This window comes from Panthera tigris, chromosome F3 (genome assembly GCF_018350195.1).
Source record: "Panthera tigris isolate Pti1 chromosome F3, P.tigris_Pti1_mat1.1, whole genome shotgun sequence".
Classification (NCBI taxonomy): Eukaryota; Metazoa; Chordata; class Mammalia; order Carnivora; family Felidae; genus Panthera; species Panthera tigris.
Genome location: NC_056678.1, coordinates 2031236 through 2052731, shown reverse-complemented (window position 1 = coordinate 2052731; position 21496 = coordinate 2031236). Strand labels below are relative to the sequence as shown.

Genomic DNA, 21496 nt, shown 5'->3' with positions numbered 1-21496 from the left:
TCTCTGAATTCCCACCATCTATAAAGAAACTGTTGATATTTCAGTATATATTTTTCCTAGACCCTCCTTCACAGTAGTTTTAAAATTTGGGGGTAACACACTAAAATGTTAAATGTTTCTAAAATGTAATAACATTTTAGAAATATAAAGTACTGTGGTTTTCTTCCCAGATTTCTTAAAACTCTTGGAACATTTATGCTTCCAAATGAACTTTACAATCATTTAATTCAATTTTTTTAATTGGGATTTTGCTTGGAAAGACACTATATACATATATTAATTTGGTATAGATTGGCATTTTTAGGATGGAAGTCTTTTTATACAGGAATAGAGTATTTCTTCCATTTATTCAATTTTTGCCGACTGCACAGGCATCCCTGCCCCCCTCCCCTGCTCCCGTCCCTGCCATCCTGCTATGACAAGTTCCTTTCTTGTACATTTTTCCAATATAGTTTTCATAGTGGCATCACTGTTAGAATTTTTCCTATTTCCAACTGGTATAATTAGTGAATTGTATCATGTTCCTTCTCTGTCAATTACTGAGGAAGATGTAATAAAATCTCACACTAGCTTTGCATTTTTCAATTTCCCTATGAAATTGACATATATGTTTACATTATGTCACAGGCACATAATAGCCCAGAACTGCCATCTTTTTCTGCACCAAGAGCACACTGTTTTCCCCTAATTTTATAATAATTCTTGACATCTGGCAGATCTCATCACCCAAATTCTTCCCTTTTTTTAAATTCGGGAATGTCATGGCCCTTGGTTCTTCTATATACATTACTAGAATCAGTTTGCCAAGGTCTTAAAATCGACTTTAATTTTCTATTTCAAAACTCAGGGCAAAGCAAAGCTCTAGTTTTCAAGTGTGGCGTTAGCATAAGGACAGATATGAAGATGAATGCAACAGAACTATGAGTCCAGAAATAAACCCCTACATTTATGATCAGCTGATTTTGACATGGGTGACAAGACAATACAAGCAATGGGGGAAAGAATAGTCTTTTTTTTTTTTTTTTTTTTTTTAAGAATAGTCTTTTCAACAAATAATTCCGGAACAACTGAACTGGGATCCCTGCCTTGTACTGTCCACAAAAAATCAACTCAAAATAGACTAAAGACCTAAATGTAAAACTTAAAACTATAAAACTCTTAGAATAAAACTTAAAAGAAAGTCTTTGTGACCTTGAATTATACAAAGCTTTTTAAAACTATGATATCAAAAAAAAAAAAAAAAACAAAAAACAAGTGACAAGGTAAAAAGTAGATTGAACTGCATCAGGGTTGAAAACTTTGGTGTTTCACAAGATACCTTCAAGAAAGTAAAGACAACCCACAAAATGAAAGAAAGTGTTTGCAAGTCATAGTCCCTGATAAGGGACTTGTATCCAGAATATACAGGTGTGTGTGTGTGTGTGTGTGTGTGTGTGTGTCCAAGATATAAATACTTTTATGGATTAGAAGACTCAATATTGTTCTTTTTTTATTTTAATTCCAGTGTCGTTAACATACAGTGTTACATTAGTTTCAGTCTATAACATAGTGATTCAACAATCTATACATGATTCATATGTAGTATTTAAGAAACAAAACAAATGAGCAAAGGGGGATAAAAGAGAGGGAGAGAGAGACAAACCAAGAAACAGACTCTTGACTACAGAAAACACACTGCTGGTCACCAGAGGGGAGGTGGGTAGGACAGTGGGTGAGACAGGTGACGGGGATTAAGGAGTGCACCTGTGAGCGTGAGCATCAGGTGACGTATGGAAGTTCTGAATCACAATATTGTAACCTGAAGCTAATATTATACTATGTTAGCTACAATTTAAGTAAAAAGTTTAAAAAAAACTCTGCTTATCTGTTTGGTTCTAAATGTCATTCTTCTGTTAATATAGTTTGGCTAATGAAATTTACTAGTAAGCTCTATAACTAATGAGAATACAAGTCTTCAAAAGTTTTTTGCTATTTATGTTTATTCTACGATGAACTTCGTATCAAAAGCTTTATTCGCTTTTCCACTGAAGTGTTTTCGTAGCTCGTTAATTTGTAAGGTGTCCTGGTGGTGCTAGATTCACTAGAGCAACCCCCACTAACACCTAATCCCCTGTGTTCCTTGAAAAGCAAGTATCTTTCATTTTATTGTTTCCCAACCATTTTAAAACGCAATGACATATTTTCTGTTGTTTTTCAGAGCTTATAATTTTTCTTTTTAAAAACTGATTATAATAACTTTTAAATTTACTTTTATACTGGTAAGTAATAATGCTTAAATACCAATTTTTTTTTCAACGTTTTTTATTTATTTTTGGGACAGAGAGAGACAGAGCATGAACGGGGGAGGGGCAGAGAGATAGGGAGACACAGAATCGGAAACAGGCTCCAGGCTCCGAGCCATCAGCCCAGAGCCTGACGCGGGGCTCGAACTCACGGACCGCGAGATCGTGACCTGGCTGAAGTCGGACGCTTAACCAACTGCGCCACCCAGGCGCCCCTTAAATACCAATTTTTAATCAATGAAGTAATCCACAGAGTCAAATAATAATAATCCTTCCATATTAACTTACATTAGATGCATCCGAGATTCTTGATTTCAGTCCAAGATCGCTGTCTTTTTTTGAGTGCCTTGCAGTATTAGAATATACATAATTTCGAACTGTGCTCGATAATAATCCATCAGTCCATTCCATAGTGTTAGGGTCCAGTTGTCCATATAGTTCACTAAGAGTGATACACTTTGGATTTAAAACACAAATATCTACCTTTCCTCTTCTTCCTGGAACCTGAACAAAATCCAGTGTGGTTTTTAAAAGCATCAGCCAGAGTATAATTATTTACATTTTTGCGCTATTAACACCAAAGGGTTTTAGGAGAGGTTTTTCACTCCAAAGAGAGATACCCGATAAAGACAGTAACTTAAATTTTAAAAAGGACAGCAATTTAAAAAGGACAGTAACAATTGACTTTTTAAAATGAGCCATAATATTCAAATCACTACTTTAAAAATTCTAAATACTATAATGATATCTCTGGAAGAAATGGGGGGAAAAATCCCACTGGTCCTCATCCAGGAACACAACATATGAACTGGGATGTGGTGTGTCTGGAGTCAGGGCTAGACATATGGATGCGGGAGAGCAGAAGACAGTTTTTAGCTGCAGGTCAGAGCTGGCACCCAAGAAGACCTTGTCTGCTACCTCCTAGCCTGCCTGGGGGCTGCCTGCAGGACCGGTGTCCGTTCCACCAAACTCAGATCTCAGGTGGGAAGAGAGTCAGGCACTTCTTGTGAAGGCTTCAGGGAGACTACAGACCCACAAAAGCCCAAAACCAGACCTTATGGATGAATTCAAGCAACAGACCATATATAGCCTGAGGGAGACACTAGGGTAGGAGGAATTTTTAGGAAACTAAGACTAAGACTAAGGAATTTTTAGGAAACTAAGACTAAGACCATATATAGCCTGAGGGAAACACTAGGGTAGGAGGAATTTTTAGGAAACTAAGTTAAGCTGTGTAGCCAGTGGAATGGTGAAAGTCAAACTGTGAAAGCCCAGTCAAGATGCATTGCCCAGAAAAAACCTGAGAAGATGTTAAACTTTCATCTCAGAGAGGAGACCCCGCTAATCAGTGAGGAACAACCCCGTGACAGAGCAGCTTTGTAAAGACTGGGAAAGGTGGCTGTTTTTATAAATGCCTCATTTTCAACAAATATCACAAGGCATGTAAAGAAACATAAAAACTTGGTCCATTAAAAAGACAATAAATTGACAGAAACCATCCTGGATGAAGGTTAGTCTGAAAAGAAGCCATAAAATAACTCTCAGTTGAGCTTTCTCCCTAAAATCAAGAACAAGACAAGGATGGTCAGCCACTCTCACCACTTTTATTCAGCCTAGTACTGGAAGTCCCAGCCACAGCAATCAGACAAGAAAAAGAAGTAAGAGGCATCCATACTGGTAGAAAGGAAGGCACTATTTGTAAAAGACATGACATTATACATAAAAAATCCTAGATTCCACCAACACTTATCAGAAATAATACATGAATTCAGTCAAGTTGCAGGATACAAAATTAATACCAAGAAATAGTGTTTCTATACACTAATAATGAAGTAGCGAAAGAGGAATAAAAAAAAAAAACCTACCATTTGTAACTGCACCAAAAAGAATAAAATGCCTAGGGATTAAACTTAACCAAGGAGGTAAAAGACCCATACTCTGAAAACTATAAAACAATAATGAAAGAAATTGAAGATGACACTTAAGTGGAAAGATATTCCATAGTCATGAATTGGAAGAACAAATACTGTTAAAATGTTGATACTACCCAAAGCAATCTAAAGATTCGATGTGATCTTTATCAAAATACCAAGTACAATTTTTTCACAAACCTAGAACAAACAATCCTAAAATTTATATGGAACCACAATGACCCTGAATAGCCAAAGTAATCTTGAGAAAGAACAACAAAGCTAGAGGTATCACAATTCCACACTACAAGCTGTATTCTAAAGCTGCAGTAATCGAAACAGTATGGTACTGGCACAAAAATAGACACATAAATAAAACAGAACAGGGAGCCCAGAAATTAATCCACACTTATGTGGTCAATTAATCTATGACAAAGGAGACAAGAATATATAATGGGGAAAAGACAGTCTCTTCATTCAATGTGCTGGAAAAATTGGACAGCTACATGTAAAAGAATGAAACCGGACCACTTTCCATCACCATGAACAAAAATAAACTCCAAATGGATTAAAGACCTAAATGTGAGACCTGGAACCATAAAAAAAACCAGAAGAGAACCACAGACAGTAATCTCTGTGACACTGGCCATATCAACATTTTTATAGATGTGTCTCCTAAGGCAAAGGAAACAAAAGCAAAAATAAACTATTGGGATTACATCCAAATGAAAAGCTTTGTGCACAGTGAAGGAAATCAACAACAAAACAAAACATAAAACATAAAACATAAAACAACTTTATGTTTTAATTATAATATTTCCTCAGTGGGAGAAGATATTTGCAAATGATATAAAGAACTTATACATCTCAACACCAAAACAACCCAAACAATCTGATTAAAAAATGGGCAGAAGACCTGAATGGACAATTTTCAAAAAAAGACCTACAGATGGCCAACAGACACAGGAAAAGATGCCCAATATCACTCATCATCAAGAAAATACAAATTAAAACCACAGTGAGATACCATCTGTCAACTATTATCAAAAAGACACACACACACACACACACACACACAAAACCCAAACCCCACAAACGAGTGTTGGCAAGAATGTGTAGAAAGGGAACCCTTTTGCACTCTTGGTGGGTGAGTAAATTGGTGCAGCCACTATGGAAAACAGTATGGAGTTTCCTAAAAAAAAAAAACAAACAAACCTAAAGATAGAACTACCATACGATCTAGCAATTCCACTCCTTGGTATCTATTTGAAAGAAAACAAAAACACTAATTTGCTATATGCACCTCCATGTTAATTTCAACATTGTTTACAATGACCAAGATACAGAAGCTAGCTAAACGTCCACTGATGGACGAATGGATAAAGATGTGACGTGTACACACACATGCACGCACGCACGCACATGATGGAATCCCACTCAGTCATTAAAAAAGAAAGAAATCTCTCCATTTGTAACAGCATGGATAGATCGTGGGGTTATGCTCAGGAAATAAGTCAGAGAGGGAAAGACAAACACCACATGATTTCACTTATATGTGGAACCTAAAAGACAAAACAAACCTGAGACTCACAGATACAGAGACTATACTGGTGGTTGCCAGAGGGGAAGAGTCTTGGTAGAGGGGCCAAAATAGGTGAAAGGAATTAAGAAGTAAAAATTCCAGCTATAAAATAAGTAAGTGATGGGGCTGCAATGCACAGCATGGGAGTACTGTCAGCAATCCTGCATTAATTGTGTGTGACAGATGGTAACTAGACTAGTGGTGATCATTTCACAGTGTACATAAAAGTCAAATCACTAGGTTGTACACCTGAAGCAATATGATATTGTATGTCAATAATACCTCAATTAAAAGGAAATAATTATTAAACAAAAAAGACACAAATAAATAATATCAGAAATAAAAGTATGGACATTACTAGCGCCTTAAGGAAATTAAAAGGATTATAAGAGAACACCAGGAGCAAATTACATAATCCACGGGCTACAAATTCCTAGAAATAACAAAAATTACCAAAAGTGACTCAAGAACAAGTAGAAAATCTCAACAGATTTGTACAGAGATTGAATTAGTAACTCAAATCTCTACAAAGTCCAAAATCAGATGGCAGATGAATTCTACGAAACACTTGAAAAATGATTAACACCAATGCTACTCACACTCTTGCAAAAAATAGAAAAGGAGGGAATGCTTCTTAACACATTCTATGAGGCCAGAATTACCCTGATATTAAACCCCCACAAAGACACCATAAGAAAACTACAGACAGACATCCCTTATGAATACAGATGCAAAATTCTCCAGAAAGTGCTAGCAAACAGAACACAACAACACATTAAGGGACTATTCACTCAGACCAAATGAGATTTATTTCAAGAATGGAGGGCCAGGTTCAACATAAGACAATTAATGTAATATATCATGTTAATATAACAAAAGAAACAAACCACATAATCATATGAAGAGAGGCAAAAAAGCATTTTATAAAATTCCAGACCCTTTCATGAGAAAAACACTCAAACTAGAAATAGGAAGGAACTTCCTTACTGTGATAAGGGGTATTTGTGAAGAACCCACAGCTGACATCATACTCAGTGGTGAAAGACTGAAAACTTTCTCCCTCAAGTCAGGCACAAGGCAAGACTTCCCATTTTCACCACAGCTATGAAACACTGTACTGTAAGTCCTAGCCTGGTAATTAGGTGAGAAAAAAAAGTAATAAGCATCCAAATTGGAAAGAAAGAAGTAAAGGTATCTCTATTTAAATATGACATGATTCCATATACAGAAAATCCCAATGAATCTACAAAACAACTACTAGAGCTAATAAATGAACCAGCATATTTGTAGGGTACAGGATCAACATACAAAAACCAGCTGCATTTATATATAGCACCAATGAACCCACTTCAACACAACAAAAAAATAATTAAGAAAGCAATTCCATTTATAGTAGCATCCAAAGAAAAAAATGCTTTGAAATAAATTTAATCAAGGAGGAGAAAGACTTACCTATTGAAAACTACAAAAAAGAACAAAAATTTCTTACTTACTAACGATGGACCTAAAACTGGAAAGACATCTTATGTTTGTAAACTAGAAAACCTAATATTGTTAACATGGTAATATTCTCTAATGTAATCTACAGATACTTTGTAATCCCTATGAATGTTCCTATGGCCTGTTTTGCAGAAAAAAGAATGGGATAGGCAATTCATATGGAATCCAAGGGGGCCTCAAATATCCAAAATAATATTAAAAAACAAAAACAAACCAAAAAAAAAAATCAAAGAGGACTCATACTTCCCAATTTCAAAACTTACTAGAAAACTACAATAATCGAATTATGTATATCCTGGGACAAGGACACACACAGGACAGTGGAATAAAACTGGGAGTCCAGAAACAAACGCAAACATCTATGGCCAACTGATTTTTTATAAATTATTTTAAAGAGAGAGAGAGAGACCAGGAGCAGGGGAGAGGGGCAGAGAGAGATAATCTTAAGCAGGCTCCACACTCAGCACAGAGCCCAATGCAGGGCTCTATCCCACAACCCTGAAATCAGGACCTGAGCTGAGATCAAGAGTCAGATGCTCAGCTGAGCTATCCAGGCATCCCTATGGCCAACTGATTTCTGACAAGAATGCCAACACCATTCTATATGGAAAAGAATAATAATTTCATTAACGAACGGAAACTGGATACCCACATGCAAAAGAATGAAGTTGGACCCCTACTTCACTCCATATACAAAAAATTAACTCAAAATAGATGGGTTCCTTCAGTTTAAGAACTAAAAGTACACAATTAGTACAAGAAAACACACGGGTAAATCTTCACGGCTTTGAATTTGTAAACGGATTCTTAGATTGGATGCCAAAAGCACAGGCAATAAAAGAAAAAATAAATTGGACCCGATCAAAATCAACGGCCTTAGTGCATCAGAGGACATTATCGAGAAAGCAAAAAGGCAACTCACAGAACAGGAAAAAATATTTGCAAATCGCGTATTTGATAAGGGCTTCATAAGCACAATATATAAAGAATTCTTCCAACTCAACAGCAAAAAAGACAATCCAATTATAAAATGGGCAAAAGACGTGAATAGGTGTTTCTCCGAAGAAGATCCACAAATGGCCTGTAAGCACGTGAAAGGGTGTTCAACATCTGTCAGTAATTAAGAAAATGCAGATAAAACTGCTACAAGATACCACTTCACATCCAGTAAAATGGAAAAAAACAAAGACAAGTGTAGGTGAGGATCTGGAGAAAGCGGGAAGCTTCGTTACAGTGCTGGTGGTAATTTAAAATGGTTCGGCTGCTGTGGAGAAGAGTTTGGTGCTTCCCCAGAAATGTAAACGGAACAGGCGTATGACCCAGCAAGTCCACTCCTAGGCACAGATGTCCACGTAAAATGAAAACATATATCCACATAAAAGCTTGTACACAAATGTTTGTAGTGACATTATTCATCACAGCTAAAAGGTGGAAACAACTCAAATATGCATCAAAGGAGGAACAGATACATTGTGATGAACGGATCGACAAAGATTCCACAAAATGGACCATTATTCGGCCATGAAATGGAATTGAGCAGCGACACATGCTATACCTTGAATGAACCTGAAAAACATATGCTAACTGAAAGCAGCCAGAGACAAGAGGTCACATGCTGTGATTTCTTTTACACAAAACATTCTGAACAAACAAATCCATAGAGACAGGAAGCCGCCCAGCGGTTTCCAGAGAATAGAGAGAGAAGGTAATGGGGAGAGATTTCTTAATGGATACGGGGTATTCTCCTGCAGTGATGAAAAAGTTTTGAAAGCAGAGAGAGGTGGTGATTGCACAACACTGTGAGTGCACGAAATGTCACTGAACCGTACACCTTGAAGTGGCTAATTACAGGATATGTGAGTTTCACCTTCAATCTCACCTCACAGTAGGTAGCGAAATTATACCTTACTGCAAACCAATCCCATTCCTAGAGAGACATTTTCAAGGGATACACATATACAAGGACCCACAGCAAACACATTACAGAGATCCTATGACGAAGAGGGAAGAGAGGGTAAGGTTAGGAAATAAAGGAAACGAAATTGCACTAAAAGAAGCTAAAGAGAAGGTCTTGAAGAGACTAATGAGCAAAAAGCCATGAACTAAGGAGGAAGATCAAAAACAATTCCATTACCTAAGGCCCTGCCACCAACCTAAATATTTTATTGTCATTACATTTTTAAAAACACCGAATTTAAAAATGTTACACATGAGAGAATTATAAATAAATGATAGTATAGTCATGTATACAGAATACAGTCACTGAAATCACACTGTAAGAAAATTTGAATGACATGGGGTTAATTCTCAGTATACAGTATTAGGTGAAAATGCCAACATTAATAAAATTGAGGCGATTTATGCACAGTACTATCTCAATGATTTCAAAATATATTTTGTGTAGGAAAAATAATCAGAGGGAATACAGCAATGTTTGTAGTCATTCTCTCTAGGTGGTTATTAATTCTTTATGTTTTTGCATTTTCCCCAAGTTTCTCACAGTTGTACATACTTCTTATGTAATTTAAAAAATGTTTTTAATAAAACAAATTCCTGCCCACAGGGCTATTGTGAGGACGAATGAGACAATTCAACTAAAAGTGCTTTAGCCAGTATCTGACTCATATTTAGTATTCCACAAATATTATTACTACCGTCATAGCTCACCTCTTATTAATGACAATAATTGGTTAAGAACTAATTCAGACTTGTTGACAGGGAGGTAGAAAGAGAACAGAGCAAAGGCTATGAACCGCCACAGGCACGATTTTGAAGCAGGGAATTGCACACTAACTGAAAAAAAAAATCCACAAAACTGAGAACTTGACTTTCTAAAACTTTTGGAATATACTGCCAACGGGTCTTTAAATAAGAGAACTGAAGTACACGTTATTTATTGGAATCTAACTTTATATTAAATAAAGCATCACCCGGCCATCAAAAAGAACGAAACCTTGCCATTTGCAATGACGTGGATGGAGCCAGAATGTATCCTGCTAAGCGAAATGAGTCAATCAGAGAAAGACAAACACCACGGGATTTCAGTCATACGTGGAATTTAAGAAACAAAACAGATGAACATATGGGGGGCGGGGGAAGAGAAGAGAGGGAAACAAACCACAAGAGACTCTTAATGAAAGAAAACAAACTGAGAGTTGATGGAGGGAGGTGGGTGGGGGTGGGCTAGATGGGAGATGGGTATTTCTTTAAAAATTTTTTTTTAACGTTTATTCATTTTTTGAGAGACAGAGAGAGACAGAGTGTGAGTGGGGGAGGGGCAGAGAGAGACAGAGAGTCCGAAGCAGGCTGCAGGCTCCAGGCTCCCACAGCACAGAGCCCGACTTGGGGCTCAGACCCACAAACCGTGGGATCTTCACCTGAGCCAAAGTCGGATGCCCAACCGACTGAGCCACCCAGGCGCCCTGATGGGGGATGGGTATTAAGGAGGACACGTGTTGTGATGAGCACTGGGGTATCGTATGTAAGTGAGGAATCACTGAATTCTACTCCTGAAACCAATGTTGCACTGTACGTTAACTACAATTTCACTTAAAAAAAATACACATATCATGAAAAAGTGGGAGTTATTCTAGGAATTCAAGGACAATTTAACATTAGCAAATCTATCAACATAACTTATTACATTAACCAATTAAAACATAAAAAAATAGATTCTAAAAAATTACTTCATAAACCCCAAAAAGTCAAAAACCAAAGTATAATGAGAATGGAAGAAAATTTCCAAAGTATGAAAGAGTATCTATCATACACCAAGAGCAAATACCATATTAAATGTAGAAACATTAACTGCATTTCAGATAAAGTAAGGAATAAGATATTATTATGGTTAACGTTGTTTTGGAGGGTTAATCAATGCAATAAGAGTATAGATTATATAAATAATACAAAAGAGACAAAATTATATTCACTGAAGATGATTCAATTGATCATCTATAAAAACAATTACAACTTACCATTACCAGTCCATTAAGGTGACTAAATACAAAATAAATATAGAATTCGCTACATTTATTTTATACTAGTAATTACTAGTTTGAGATTCAAATGAAAAAAATAAGTCCCATTTACTACAATGATTCCTAATTACAAGATTCCCAGCAATAAATTTAACAAGAATATACTTATATAAATAGGATATAAAATGTTACTGAAGTATAAAGATCTGAAGAAATAGAGAAACATCTGGTTAGTACACAATTTACCTGTGAAATAGATTCGCTTTCTTTAGTTGATAGGAAGTCTTCAATTGGTAATAGTGTTAATGCTCTTTCTAAAATTCTTCTGACTGTTGTCTTTCCTCCACCTGTTGGGCCTACTAACATCACACCAATACAGGTCTAAAACAAAATTGCAAATTTATGATTTAATTTTGGTTTACTGATGGTTCAGCTAAATTGAAATCTGAAGGTTCTAATTTACAAATACATCTTGATATCCACAAACCCTTCCTTCAAATTATTGTTCAATCTCTTGTAATCTGTGTTCTGTTTTCATTGACTAGGTTAATGTCAAAATGTACAGAGATCTCCTAATTTTCAAATTCAAAGCATAACTGTCAATTCTTGTTTTTGACACTTTGTCTCACTTTCCTATTCTCCTTTATTTCTGTACCTTTCTCGAAGATTGGCTTCTGTAATATGTTTTCTCTCAGCTTTCCTCTTCTGAATTTTTTCTCTTTTGAGTTTTGAATGCCATTTCCGTGTTAGTCTTCCCTAATTCATCCTTCTCTCTCTCTCTCTCTCCTACATTGGCCTTATCCTGTCTCATCAACTTGAATATCTCTAACTACAACCTGAGTTCTAATGACTTCCTAATGTACGCATTTCTTCCAGTCTCTGGTTCTGTGTGCCTGAGTGAAATTTTGGTAGTTTACTGTATATTTCCATCTGGATATCTCACAAGATTTTCAGAGTCAACATAATCTACTCTACACCTTCTTTTCACACTTGTCGCTTCTCTTAATTCCTGATCTAGTAAATAAAATCACTAGCTATACATTGTCCAAAGTCCCTCAGCTCTTATAAAATCTGCTTGATTCCATCTTCTTCTCCAACCCAATCACAATCGCTGTTATGGAGTGAAAGTCTGCGAATGTCTGTGTCTCCCTAAAATCTGTCTCCTTAAAATGTCTTCAACATTTGAAGCCCACACCCAATGTAATAATGTTGGAAGTGGGGCCTCTGGTAGGTAATTAGGTTTAGATGAGGTCACGAGGGTGGGTCTGTGATGGGATTAGTGTCCTTAGAAAGAGAAGCAGAGAGACCAGTTCGTATCTCTCCACTATGTGAGGACGCAGTGAGAAGGTGGCCACCTGCAAGCCAGAAGAGGGCTCTCACCAGAAACCAAACCTGCTAACACTTCTATCTTAAACTTTCCAGCCTCTAGAACTGTGAGAAATAAATGTGGCTTAAACCGTCCGGTCTATGGTATTTTGTCATATCCTCCCAGATGGACTAAGCCAAGGGGGAAAGGGTCAGATGGTGAAGCTCGCCCTCTTCTAGACTACTGTAATAGTAGTAAAGGAAGGATTATTTTTAATAACGCATCACACACACACACATTAAAATTCAAATATGGATGAAGCTAAAACATTTTTTCCCTTCCATTCCAATCTCTTTATCCTCCTGGAGGAAAATAAATACCAGACAACTTAAAAATGGAAAGTGCAAATATCAGAAACTTTTAGAAAAAATTATAGAAAATATCTTTATGAAATAGGATAGAAAAGATTTCTAAAAATTCAGAAAAACACAAACCATAACAACAAATCAATAGACTTTACTGCATTAACAACGTCTCCTGTGCAACTGAACTCAAGGAACATTCCTGAAAACCCAAGACTTTGAGCATTTATTTGCCACACATATAAACAATTAAGAAATAGGATATAAAATGCATAATGAAAAGCCTACACGTTTGGTAAGAAAAAGACAAAAAACTCAACTGAGAAATGAGTATATTACATAATCTGGCAATTCACAGGACACTCAAATGGCAAGTAAATATAGACAAAGGCATACAGTTTTACCAGTCATCAATGAAATGCATCACCGTTTCCAAATGGTTCATTCACAGGGATAGGAAATTCAAAGAAGGTGTAGTTATGGAAGGCCACATTTATACCACATTTGTGGGGTTTTTTTTACGATTATGTATTAAGGGGATGAAGGTGAAGAAAATGAATCTGTTCAAAGTTAAAGTGAGGGCTGAATAACCACATGTGGGTAAATAAATGAGTAAGCCACTTTACTCTGAAGAACATTAGACTAGTTCTCTTTTATCGTTATCCTGGTTTTCTCCTTGATCAGACCTATTATAATTCAGGAGCAAAGAAGTGCCAACATGCCATTCTACACTTACCTGAAGTTGATTATAAAACTGTATGGTTTTCTTGTTCTGAGCTGGCCACTGATGGAAACCCAACTGTTGTGTTGCAATAGATACTACTTTCTAAAAGAAAATAAATACGTTTAAAATGCATTGCAAATTGAACCCTTAATACATAATCCTATAAAATCTCTCTTAACTAGGTACTGAATACTGCACTTTAAGATAGTAGTTCTTAATTTCTTAGTTCCTCAACCTGATTGTTACTTTCCCCCCAAACTACAATACACACAAAATTTTATGTTGACAGATCCCTGGTAGCAGATTCATAGACCTTCCCTCAATTTAGGAATTTATTCTTTAGGATGTATTTAAGAACTATCTGTTACCATAGTGCGATTGTCTAATTATCCTACACTAAAAGAAAATTTAAGAGTCTCTATCTTTGTGTAATTCCAATCACCATTAAGGTAGATTTTCAGCTCTGCAACAAGTATTTTAATGTTTCCATGTTCAGAATATTCTAGGATAGTAAGTACAATTTGTTAAGATTGAAGACTTGATGTGGTTATATATTAAAACATCCAGAAGTGGCTGCAGCTTGGAAAGATGCTTAATATTATAACACAGGAATTATGAGGGCAGCCAGGTTTCCTCCCACAGTGGGGTCAATACTATTGGTAATTGTCGGCAGAAAAAAGCGGGATTTATCCTTTTTCTCACCGACCTCTCCCAGTCCATTTCCCATTCCTTGCATTCCCACAGTGGGACAAGGGAGCAGCTGAAGGAGACCCAGAACACTCAGCAGGGGCTGTACAAATAGAGAAAAAGTAGTTCCTATGGCAAGGCCCCCGGGGGTAGGAAATCAGCTGAGAGCAATCTCTTTTAAATGGAGTTGGTGAGACACCCACTTAAGGCGTGTACTTGGAGCGGTTTTAGATGCAGGGGCTAGGAGTCCTCTGCCACGGATAATACAAACCTAGACATCTCCCTGGATGTAAGCAAACAGGCCCGCAGGAGTGGACTAGGGATAGCATGGCTAGCACAGAAGATCAGCAGAAATGGGACAGTCAAAGAAGAGATATTTGGACAGGTAATCCGAGTTGGCTAAAGGTTTTCACAGAAGGTTTTAACATAAAATCATAATCGTACTGTCAAGTATTTATGGCTGTAAACAATGTCCCGTAGAGTCAACCGGATGACAAACTATATATAGTTTATTGCAGGATATGGTTTCAGTAATTCTCTGTTAATCCCTTGGTTGCTCTGAGTTAATGACCCTCCCCCACCCACACTGTTAGATACTGTCAGCGACAGAAACGTGAACAAGTTGGATATATTCCAATCGCCCATCGCATGCAATTCGGATTCTTGTATCTCAAATGAACAAGAAGTATAAACAGCATGCCTACAGAATATTTATTTAGTAACATATATTCCTGTGTGGATATGCTATATGACCGATCAGTGTGTAAACCATCAAAAATACACCATTAAATAAAAGACTGGATTATTCGAAATTTAATATTAAAATGATAACTTTAAATCGCGATCTTTGTGCTATTTCTTGAGCCATATATTGCTATTTGGTGACATGTTATTAACAGTTTGTTTATTTAACAGTTGAGAGCCTGCATATTTAGCAATATAAAAATTGTATGAAGGGGAAAGTAGCAGAATACACGGATAGGTTTTACAGAAAACTTTTCTATAAGCTCAGCCTGCAAAAAACTGTAAAACTGATGAAAATGTGAATATATAATGAAGTTAAAAAGTCACATCATCGATGTGCATGTAGAAATGCTACTATGATGGCCACGCTATTTGTTTTAGCTGTGACTTGAGAAATGTTAAGGGTAACACATAACTGGAGGAAGGAGAGGAAGGAATTTGTGGGTCCTGTCGGGTTGGGATGAAAAATGCTTATATAAGACAGAGAAAGCAAGACTTGTCAACTAACATCTTCCTTCCTTTGTGCTAGCAAAGTGAAAATTCTCAAAATGTAAATGTACAGGCATTCAATTCAAAATACAGGCAACAGCTTAGGGGCAAATATCCACTGTGCTTCCCCTGGAAACCACGCAGAGCACCACAGAGAGATATACATAGAATTGATATCAAACTGCATTTTTATTAAAATAAGAACACAAAAAAATACGTACAAAAGCTAAAACTCATGTAAGTGCTGTGAGAATAGGTAAGCTTATTCAGCTTACTTAGCTTAGAGTTTGAACCTACAGTTTGGTGGTCTGGAAAAGTCCAACTCGTTTAATCATGTGGAAGAGAGAATCTGACAGGGTAAGTCTCCTTGCTATCAACTTAGAGAACTAAAAATAAAGGATTACATATTAAAAGGGCTAACAGAATATGAAACTTCCTAACTAGAGAATTTAAAGTGAGGTTTAGAATATCAAAGACAAAATGAAAGTTTTAAAAACTCCCAGAGAGACTTCCAGGGAAGTTGGCAGAGTAGGAGGACCCTGGGCTCACCTCATCCCGTGGATACAATGGCTACAAGGAGACAGCGCTAACATCCGCGTAAATGACCCAGAAAATGACCCGAAGGAAGACCGGCAGGACAGACTCCCCACAGCTAAACGTAGACCAGAGGCCACATTGAAGAGCGTAGGAAGGGCAGAGATGGCGTTGGGAACCGAACTGACCTGTGACACTGTCCATGGGAGGGAGGGACCTGTGGGCATGGAGACAGAAGAGGAGCAGACCCCGCCCCGGGCACCCCAGACACAGGGGTGCTGCATGGGGAAGACAAATCCCCGTAACATTGGGCTTTGAAAACCAGAGGGGCCTAACTTCAAGAGTTCTTACTATCAGTGGGGCTTAACACCTGGAAATTTAAATATCAGCAGCTCGGAGAGGAAGTCGAGTCCTTGCCCTTAAAGACGCAGCACAACAAGCGGCCCCTCTGAGACACAGCAAAAAAAAAGCAGCAGTTTGAAAAACACGTGGGATACACGGGAAGAGGCGTACTTGCTCACCTCGGAACGCGTGCTAGAGGAGCGGGGATCTTCGGAGACTCGTCCAACAACAAAGGAGCTGGTGGGCACCATTTCCCTCCCTCGTCCCCTGGCCTAGGTACACAGACACCTGCAGGAACCAGTGCAGGGGGACACTCTCCAGCCGGCCTGCTAACAGTGTGCTCCACCCCGTGTTCTCCTGCGGACACGCCACCTCCGGCCAGGCCTCAGCTCCGGGTCCCACACGCACCCACGCAAACCTTGCTAACGCCTCCCACCCCGCCCCTGCACCTTCTCCTGCAGACCTGCCCCCTCCAACACACCCTCGGCAGAAGCCTATCCGATGTGGGACCGCAAGCACGGCAGGGTATAGACAGTTCCAACAGCGACCAGCACCACTCTGAAGTGACTCCCGCCCCAGGGAAAGGGTGGGATAACCACACGTATGAGTTTGACTCTGGCCCCACCCAACACAGGGAATATGTCCTGTAGTCTGACGCCACCAAAGCTCCGGCAAATGCCAGGCCTGGCCCGACTTGAGCCCAGGGAGCCCCAGACTGGCCCGCTAACAACACAAGGACCTTGCCCACGAGAGGCAAAGGGAGACACTGCAGACGACTGGACTGAAGGCAAAGGCGGCTGAGCCACAACAGTAGGACACGCGCGTCACACAAAGGAGACGCCCCTGAAGTGCCAAGTTCTAGTCAACAGAACAGAGGGCACCATAGGACTTCTTTGTAAGACCACTGCTTTCAAGAGCAAGAGACGTAGATGACTTTCCCAACACATAAAAACGGACACAGAGAGACAAAATGAGACAGGGGCATATGTTCTAACTGAAGGGACAGGAAAAAATTCACATCAAGAGATCTAAACAAAACAAAGATAAGTCATATGCCTGATGGAGGATGTAAAGTAACAGTCATTAGATACTCACTGGACTTGAGAAAAGGGTGGAGGACCTCAGCGAGACCATCACAGAGAGAAAACAAAAAAAGAACCCATCAGAGATGAAGAACTCAATAACTGACATTTAAAATACACAAGAGGGAATCAACAGCAGACTAGAGGAAGCAGAAGAATGGATCAGCAACTTGGAGGACAGAGTAATGGAAAGCAATCGAGCTGAACGGAGAGAAAAAAAGGGAATAATAAAGACTGAGAACAGGTTAAGAGAATTCAGCAACACCTTCAAGTGTAGTAACATTCGCATTATAGGGATCCGAAAAGGAGAAGAGAGAAAAAAAGGGGCAGAACATTTATTTGAAGAAATAATGCCAAAAACTTCCCAAATCTGGGGAAAGAAACAGAAATCCAGATCTAGGAGGCACAGAGAACCCCCAAAAAATCAACCCAAGGAGGTCCACAAAAAGACACATAGTAATTAAAATGGCAAAAAGTGGTGATAAAGAGAGAATTTTAAAAGCAGCAAGAGAAAAGAAAACAGTTACATACAAGAGAAACCCCATATGGTATCAGCTGATTGTTCAGCAGAAACTTGGCAGGCCAGAGGGAGCAGAATGGTATATTCAAGGTGCTTAAAGGAAAACACCTACAGCCAAGAACACTCTATTCAGCAAGGCTGTCCTTCAGAACAGAAGGAGAGACAGAGTTTCCCAGACAAATTTCAAGGAATTCATGACCACCAAACAGCCCTATAAGAAATGATACAGGAGATTCTTTGAGTGAAAAGGAAAGATCATAAGCAGAAGTAAGAATAGCAGGAAGCATAAAAGAGGTAAAACTACATGTATCCATAAAAATCAGTCAAGGGATTCACAAAATAAAAGGATATACGGTATGACACCATATACCTAAAATGTGGGGGGGAGAGGGGGATTTAAGAATGCATTCAAGGGGCACGTGGGTGGCTCAGTCAATTGAGCGTCCGACTTTGGCTCAGGTCACGATCTCACGGCTCGTGAGTTCGAGCCCCGCGTTGGGCTCTGTGCTGACAGCTTAGAGCCTGGAGCTTGCTTTGGATTCTGGGTCTCCCTCTCTCTCTCGGCCCCTTCCTCGCTCATGCTGTCTCTCTCTGTCTCTCAAAAATAAATAAACATTAAAAAAAATTTAAAAAAAGAATGCATTCAATATATGGAATTATTGAGTTCCTATACTTACCCCTAAAATTAATACAACACTGTATGTTAACTACATCCGAATTAAAAATTTTAAAATAAAGAAAGAAAACAAAAAACAAAAAAACCCTACAAGAAACAATAAGTGTGGGCGAGGATGTGGAGAAAAAGGAATCTTTGTGCACTGTTGGTGGGAATGCAAATTGGCGCAGCCACTGTGGGAAACGGTATGGAGGTTCCTCAAAATAAATAAGTAAATAAATAAAATTACCATATGATCCAATAATTCCACAGTATTTACCTAAACAGTATGAAAACAGTAATTTGAAAAGATATATGTACCCCCATGTTTACTGCAGCATTATTTACAATAGCCAAGATACGGAAGCAGCCCAAGTGTCACTGGTAAATAAACGGATAAAGAGGATGTGGTATAATACACAATGGAATATTATTCAGCCATAAAAAGAATGAAACCTTGCCATTTGCAACAATAGGGATGGGACTAGAGGGTATTATGCTAAGCAAAATAAGTCAGTCAAGGAAAGACAAATACCATATGATTTCACCCTTCTGTGGAATTTAAGAAGAAGACATCAATATATATACCACTTATATCTTCAAACTATGTAAGGCCAGCAATTGATGGAAAGGCCGGGAAAAAATATGTATCAACAATTGTAGTTAAGATCTTAATAGACCCCTTCCAGAAACTGATGGATCGATAAAAATGAAACAGATATCAAAGGGACAGAATAGTGTACATATATAACATGACATCCAATGGGCACAGAATACATATTGTTTTAAGCACACATGAATCACTTATAAAACAATACCATTAGGGGAGGTCGAAAAGCTCAAAGAAGGTTATCTCAAAGGGATAAATACATACGGGACAGCATATTGTCCCCAGTCAAAACTAACCATGAATGGAGATTAATAATAAAAGGGTAGTTTAGATTCTCCGAATTTGGAAGAAAAACAAACTCCTGGGTGACAAAAAGTCATAAAGGCAATTAAGAAACCTTTCTAGAGAAATGCTAATTAAAACACTACATGTGAAAACTTGTGGGAGACAGCCAAAAGAGTATATAGAGGAAAACTCAGATCTTTAAATACTTGAGGAAGAAACACAGGTAAATAAACTAAGCATTAAACTCAAGAAACTAGGAAAAAGGAGAACAAGTCCAATGAAATAAAGGAATATGTAAATAGTGAAGGAAAGAAATCAACCAAATAAAAAAAAAAAAAAAAAAAGGGAAAATAATCAAAACCAAAAGTTAGCTCTTTGGAAAACTAACTATTGGCAGACCTCAAGAAAGAATGATCAGTAATGAGAAAAAGAAATAACTGTGGCAGAGACTGAAAACTGATGAGAGTGGGAGATATAAGTTAATAAATTTAGAAACACAGAAATGTTATATACAAAATAGGGAATGTGATCGCTAAGTAACAAAAAGTTAAAATAGTAGTCAAAGCTTCTCCTTCCCACCCCTACGAAACCCAGATCCAAATACTTCCATAGTGAGTTTGACCACAAATCTATGCAATAGTTCATCTCAATCTCATGCAAGTTTTTTTCAGAAAACAAAAGAACATCTGTCGTTCAGCCTATTTTGAGGAGCTAGTAATAATCTTGGTTCTAAAAACAGATAAGGATAGTTCACGTGTAAGTGTACATGTGAAAATCCTAAATAAGACATTAACTAACTTCTTCTTGGTGTGTTAAAAATCACATGGCAATAAAGCATGGAGTATCCCAGGAATGTGGGAGTGATTTCACACCGGAAAAGTATCGTAAGAAGAACAGGAGACCCAAGGACTGGAGGGAGGAGGTCCCACTGTCTGTATGATGGGAACCCCCAAGAGGACACACAAAATCAGAGCTAATTTTGGACGAATAAGAGAATTCAGCAACGTTGTCATATTCGAGAGGAGCTTCGAATCAAAGGCATTTCAATACGCCTGTAATAAACCTCTAGGAGTATCATAAAAATATGACACCACTTTCACCAAAAACTCTACGACATCGGGAAGCAGCTGACTGTGTCACTAGGCCGTGCCGCAGTGACACACCTGAGAAGAGTGGGAGGGATGAGGCCAGGGGCCTGGGGGAGCACAGGAAGTTCACGGGTGCCTTTCCTGCAGTCACAGACATCACTTCTCATTTACAAAGATTCAAAAAAAAAAAAAAAAAAGGCAGGTAATACTGTTGTGTAAATTTGGGCAAAGAGACAACAGAAAGGGGAGAAGAGACACGAACTAATCTTCCTCATTGTTCATATCAGGGAACTAACAGACAATACCCAAGTAAGTAGGAAATTATGGGTATTACTATAAAAATGTACAAAGTTACCCTTAGAGTAAAATATTAACCTGCAGGAACATCAGCAGAATAAAACAAAAGTTAAAAAACCACTTCACTCGGTGGAAATTATAGTTTGAAAGAAAAATAGTCCAAAAGTATACCAGGCAAACAAAAAATGGAGTAACAGTCCTACCAAAGTGGAATTCAAGCCAAAAAGCAGTAGCCAAGAAATGCAAAAGCACTGTATATTATTAAAGGGCACAACTCATACAATGACTCGGTATTGATGTTTGTATATCAAACAACATACTAACAACTAGGAGAGGGCAGAGATCCTAAGAGTAAACATTCATGCGCTATTAGGAGACATCCCCTCACTTCTCTGGACCCAAGGAAAACAAGTACACAGGTACACGTCTGGCTATAAGGACACAGAACGTAATCAAGAAGACAGAGAAAATGGGGTTGAGGGTTCAGAGAAGGTACTTTTGTTCCGCCCGACAGCCTGCG

General features: G+C 38.1%; 1 protein-coding gene across 1 annotated transcript in view; it reads right to left on the bottom strand.

The window, feature by feature from the left end:
* The window catches only part of DNAH14 (dynein axonemal heavy chain 14), a 404678-nt gene that overhangs the window by 151447 nt on the left and 231735 nt on the right, over positions 1–21496 (bottom strand). Inside the window, 3 exon segments of the mRNA XM_042976694.1 lie at positions 2571–2786; positions 11498–11632; positions 13656–13745. Coding sequence (XP_042832628.1) covers positions 2571–2786; positions 11498–11632; positions 13656–13745 — 441 coding nt within the window.